The sequence below is a fragment of the Tupaia chinensis genome, unplaced genomic scaffold (assembly GCF_000334495.1).
Source record: "Tupaia chinensis unplaced genomic scaffold, TupChi_1.0 Scaffold144048_1, whole genome shotgun sequence".
NCBI lineage: Eukaryota > Metazoa > Chordata > Mammalia > Scandentia > Tupaiidae > Tupaia > Tupaia belangeri.
This window is the reverse complement of record NW_006203900.1, coordinates 19,545-25,485: the sequence shown is the minus strand read 5'-3', so window position 1 is coordinate 25,485 and position 5,941 is coordinate 19,545. Positions and strand designations below refer to the sequence as shown.

The window sequence follows — 5,941 nt, the reverse complement described above, 5'->3', positions numbered from 1 at the left end:
GGTCATGGCTTTCTCCATCAGAGAAGTCAGGTCCTCCAGATCCTCGTTTTTCTATACTTGTATATCACTGTGTGTTTGTTTTTACATTTATTTCTAATCTACAGCCTCTCCACACACACCCAATCAGGAAAAAAAAAAAAAAAAGTGTGTTCAGCCGAGCAGGTCTCAGCAAGGCCCTGCATCCAGGCATGAGATAACATTTGTAATTCCTATACAATGTTGAGTGGCATTAGTCTTGATTCCTGTGAATTAAGGCAGAATGTTTTGCTACATTTTCACAGAGCAGATTATCTGAATCACTCTTCTCAGGGCCTGCATTCCATCCTTATTTCTTAGACTATAGATGATGGGGTTAAGATTGGGGTGAGGATAGTGTAGAAGACAGCCAGAACCTTGTCCTCTGTGGGAGATCAGAAGGATCATAGCTGTAGGTAAGTGTAAGTGAAGGGTGAGTAGTAGAAAGTTACCACAGTGAGGTGGGCACTGCAGGTGGAGTAGGTCTTCCACCTCCCTTCTGCTGAGCTCATGCGGTACACAACAAGGAGGACCTGACTGTAGGAACACACAATACCAAAGAGAGGGAGCACAAAGAAGAGGATGGTGCTCAGGAACACCATGTAGTCATAGACCCTGGTGTCCATGCAGGCCAGGGTCACCATGGTGGGAACATCACAGAAGAAATGGTTGATAGCCCTGAACTGGCAATAAGGGATGGAGAGGGCACACGAGTTGATAGAGCCCATCACCCAAGACCCTGTCACCATCAGCACACACAGTCTTCTGCCCATTCGGACGTGACAGTGGAGAGGACGGCAAATAGCCACATAGCAGTCATAGGCCATGGATGTCAGGAGCAGTGTTTCTGCACCTCCTAGAGTCAAAAAGAAGAAACTCTGAATCCCACACCTCATGAGGAAGATAGACTTGCTTCCAAATAGAAAGTTGGAAGCTATATTAGGGATGACGGTAGAGAGGTAATTTAGGTCAATGAGAGAGAGCTGACTCAGCAGAGGAAATACATGGGTGTGTGGAGATGGGGGTCCAGGAGGATGAGGAACATCATGGACAGGTTGCCAATTAGTGCCATCAGAATACGAGAATAATGAGAGCAAAGAGCAGAAAGCTGGCTGCTGATGGTGGGAACAATCCCAGTAAGATGAAATCACTCGATGCTTGATTACAGATTTCTGTGGGGCATTCATGTGGTATTTTCCTAAAGGGAGACACAAGCATAGTTAAGTTAAATAGATATAACTTAAGTTGGTAGTTGGCATAACAATTCTAGTATTTTTAGTTTATCTTCCCATAGGATATAACTATAGTTATATCAATTTAACTTAACTAATTATATATATTAAGCTAATACTGATTTTTTTCTCTTTTTTTAAATAAAATTTTATAGGTCTCAAAAAATAGTTTTTCTGACTTTGGAAAATGGGAAACTTATTTTATAACATAGAGATTAATATTTAATGAGGCGAAAATTTATGACAGAAATGTTTTCTAATGAATCATTACATTAATAAGAAAATAATTATAATTTGTCTCTTATAACTTCTTCAGTAGCTAGGGATGACACATTTGTCCCACCAGTCAGATATCCTCAAACCATATGAATAGAAAATCAATATAAATGAATGAATTATTAATGCACATTATAAATAAATTTATATTGATCCTATGGTATTTTTTTTCCATATTGATTACTTAAGACTTATCTGTACAACTCCAGCAACCAGTATCTTATTTGGAAAAACTACATTTTTTCAGTGGTCTTTGCACAGTCATGTCAAGAGTCTTTCAAGGCAGGTTTCCTTATTTGGCTCTTGTGTTTAAAAATTTGACTGGTTCCAGATGGTTCCATGGCAGTGAAATTTGGTGTTCTGCAGGGCAATCTCACGGGGAAGGACCCAGTTCACGTTTGGAGTCTTATTGAATACACTTGAGCATGGGCTTGTCTCCAGTGTGGGCTGCCTGGAGCTGGGGTTGGACCATGGGGTCAAGACCCTGTCGGGGATGCTTTCTCTGTCTCCCTCTTTCTCTTGTACTCTCTTTCTTTGTGTCTCTTACTTGTGCCACTTATCTCCACGACTCTCTCATGAAGAAAGTAAACTTAAACAAAAAATAAAAGTGGACACTGAAATAGATAATTGCACAACCACATTCACGGTGGCATTGTTGACAATAGGGAAAAGGCAGAAACAAGTATCCACCCCCAGATGAACCAGTGAATGCAACCTGGTATATACATGCAATGAAATCACAATCCATTTTAAAAAGGAAAGATGGTTGGCACTTGTCCTTAATGGATGGACATTAAGGACATCATGCAAAGCGAAATGGATCAGTCACTAAAAACCAGTAGTGCATGAGTTCAGTTACAGGGATGCCTGGATAGTCTAAGCCTTAAGACTGACCAGGACAGAGGTTTATAGGGGCCAGAGAGTGCAGGAGGGAGCTGGGGAGAGAGTATTCAGTTTCAGTCAGGGGTGATGAGTTCAGAGGACGATGGTGCTGAGTTGCACAGTGAAGTGGGTATGTCCTTAATGCCACAGCGCTGCGCTCTTAAAAATGTGTACAGTGGTACGTTTTATCTGATGTATGCTTACCGTAAAGTAACAGCTATAAAACGGAAATTATTTCCAAATACATTTAGGAAGATTCAGGACCTGCAGGTGATGAGGTAGTAAATGTGTTGGACTTACACATGGCCAAGAATGACTTGCGTTCCAGACCCAGAGGCTTTGAGCATGCACGACCCAGACATTATTTTTATAAATACTGTCTTCAGAAAAATCATGCCGGGCACCTATGAATGCATGGCCATAACCCCAGAAAGACAAAGTAGAAGGGATTGTAGTGTGGCCATGCACTCTGGGGAGTGATTTCTCCCTTTCCATCTCTCTGTCTCTCACTTGTGAATGCATGTGCCTTATATGGGAATAATAGGAAAAAAAGGAAGTTTCAGCAGGGTCCTGAGCTTTTAAGGAACAAGTCGACTTCTGTTATTAAATGATCTGTCACAAACTGTGAAGGAAAGTTCAGAGAGCAAATTATCTCATAAATGCCATTTGAACCATAAGAGCCCAACATATTGCACGGATGGCAAAGTCCACAATTTATATTACTACTTCTGTCATTGGAAAGTACTAAGCATAACATTTGAAATTACTAATGCACTAAAGAGAGTATGCGGGATGACAGAGGGTGGGTAATAGGGGGTGGAAGGGAGGGTATAGGGGGTGGAAGGGAGGGTATCAGGGAAAAATCTAACAGCAAATTTAATAGACACAAAAATGAAAAGTTACCTGCTGATGATAATGTAGACGGTAATCTTTTTTCTTTTTTTTTTAAGAATGAGCCCTTTACTCAGATTCCTCTGATGGCAACATCTTGCAAGAGTACTATATAAAACCATGGCCAGGATTTTGACTTTGATAGTCAAGATGTTAAACATTTTCATCACAAGAATCTTTCATGTGGTCCTTTTTTTAGCCATACTCATTTCTCTTCTTTTCTTTTTTTGACAGATCATATCTTTATTAAGGTTCAGTTCAATATATTTAACAATTTCTATTGTGATTTCCTATTTCAGAAATGGATTATCTAGAAGTGTGTAATTTTTTTTGAGAAAATATTTACATGTCAACTACTCAAACTGTTAAAAAGCAAACACCAAGCACACAATTCACACATGAACCTTCCCAACTCAGTCCTACCTACCAAGTATTCTGAAGTTTATTACCTTTTAGCAAAGATCAGTCTCTTTTTTTTTTCCTTAAAAATCTTCATTGATCCTCTGGTTGTGGTTGCTCTTTTGCAATTGCTATATTACAATGCTGGACTGGAAAAGTCTAGGTTATTTTATGAATTCTTTCATATAGCTTCCCCAAGCCTCTCTGCCAGGCAGAACTGTTCATGGTGCCAGAACATCTTCCCAAGAGCTTCTGCTGGCTTTCTTGAGATCTGCCTTAGTTCCATAGTTTTCTGGTCATATCTTCAGATATGACATTCCAGTCAAAGCATTGTCAGTTATTAGTATTTCCAATTTCTGATTCAAAGTAACAGGTATTATTGAACTTATGCAAATAGCCCTTCAGCCACAAAATAAGAATAGTCACAAATATTTTCCAATTCCAGAGGGATTAGTAGAGGAGAAAAGTTTATGTTTCAATTTTAAAAAACAAACAAACAAACAAACAAACAAAATTTAAACATATTGCTGAACCTATCAACTCAAAAGAAGCATATATTGGAATATTCACTTTGCAAGCTAAGTAACATGTGATTGAATGTATAAAAGAAATTGAAATAAAAAATTAAAGAAAAAATAACAAAAAATATTGTTAGCTAATATTTGTAAACAACAAAGAATTTTCAAATGTAAAATGAATAATTTAAAAAAGAATTAACTTCAAACACTTTTTAAAATTTGAGTAAAAGTCTTGATGTAATTAATAAAAAATTATTAGACGTTCCAAATTAGGGACCAGCAGTTAGCATAATGGCTATGTCGCTGGACTCCCACGTAGTCGACTGTGGTTCGAGTCCCAGACCCGGTGACTTAAACTCACGCCAGGTGCATGTGCATGCATGCCCAAGATCCCGAGAGGCGAATGGAGGAGAAGGGATTGCGGTGCGGCCATCCCCCCTGGGGGGTGATTTCTCGCTTTCTGTCTCTATGTCTCTCTCTGTCTGTCTGGCGAGCACACACACCCTGTAGCAAAAATCTCTCCAAAAAAAAACACTATCTGGACTAATCAAGAAAAGCAGAGGAAAGATCGGATAGATAAAATCAGTAACAAAGCTGGTAATATGGCAACTGATATATCAGAAACAGAAAAAATTATAGTACAATACTACAAGTGGCCATATGCCAACAAACCACAAAATCGAGAAGAGATGGACAAATTTCTGGACATCTAAAAGTTAGCTAGGCTGAATGAAATAGAAAGACTGAATAGATTAATAACGTGATGAAATTGACAGTAATAATCTCCCAACAACAACAGAAAAGACCGGGTTCTGAAGGCTTTACTTCTGAATTTTACAATAGTATTAAAGAAGAGCTAACCCAAATTCTCCTCTAAGTCTTTCTAAAGATCCAAAAGGAAAGAACTCTCCCAATCTCATTCTATGACACCTCCATGGAAAGAACTCTCCCAATCTCATTCTATGACACCTCCATGGAAAGAACTCTCCCAATCTCATTCTATGACACCTCCATCATCTTGATACCAAAAGCAGACAGACATAACAATAACAACAACAAAAACCTGCAGACAAATACCCCTGATGAATACTGAGGCAAAGATCCTAACAAGATACTACCAAATCAAATCCAATAGCACTTCAATAAGATCATACACCACAATAGGTTCCCAGGGATACAAGGATGGTTAGCATAAGCAAAGCAATAAATGTAATACATCACATTAACAGAAAAAAAGATTAAAAACTATATGATCATGCGCATAGATGAAGAAAATCACTTGATAATATACAACATCATGTCCTGATCAAGACTCTCAGCAAATAGATGTAAAAGGAACATTTCACACAATAAAGCCATACATGACAGACCCATTACGCTTATTTTATTTTGAGAGAGAGAGAGAGAGAGATTTTTGCTATAGGGTGCGTGCATGCACTTGCCAGAGAGACAGAAAGGGAGAAATCACGCCCCAAGGAGGATGACCACACCACAATCCCTTCCACTCCATTCTCCTGTCAGGATTTTGGGTACATATCACCATGTATCTGACATGAGTTTTTAAGCTGCTGGGTCCAAGACTTGAACCACGATCAGTTATGTGGGAGTCCAATGACATAACTATTATGCCATCTGCTGGTCTCAAGACCCATTACTAATATCACACTGAATGGGGAAAAGCTGAAAGCCTCCCCACTAAAAATTCAAGCAAGACACTTTCATATATGC

At 38.9% G+C, this 5,941-nt stretch overlaps 1 protein-coding gene across 1 annotated transcript; it reads right to left on the bottom strand.

The window, feature by feature from the left end:
* Window positions 1–419: 419 nt before the first annotated feature.
* On the bottom strand, window positions 420–911 carry LOC102483231 (olfactory receptor 2L8-like). The gene has a single exon (XM_027767229.1). The coding sequence runs from the start codon at window positions 909–911 to the stop codon at window positions 420–422; it is 492 nt and encodes a 163-aa protein (XP_027623030.1).
* Window positions 912–5,941: the final 5,030 nt, after the last annotated feature.

Excerpts from the sequence above, each read along its gene's own strand:
- LOC102483231 (XM_027767229.1), bottom strand. The coding sequence starts at position 911 with ATGAGGTGTGGGATTCAGAGTTTCTTCTTTTTGACTCTAGGAGGTGCA.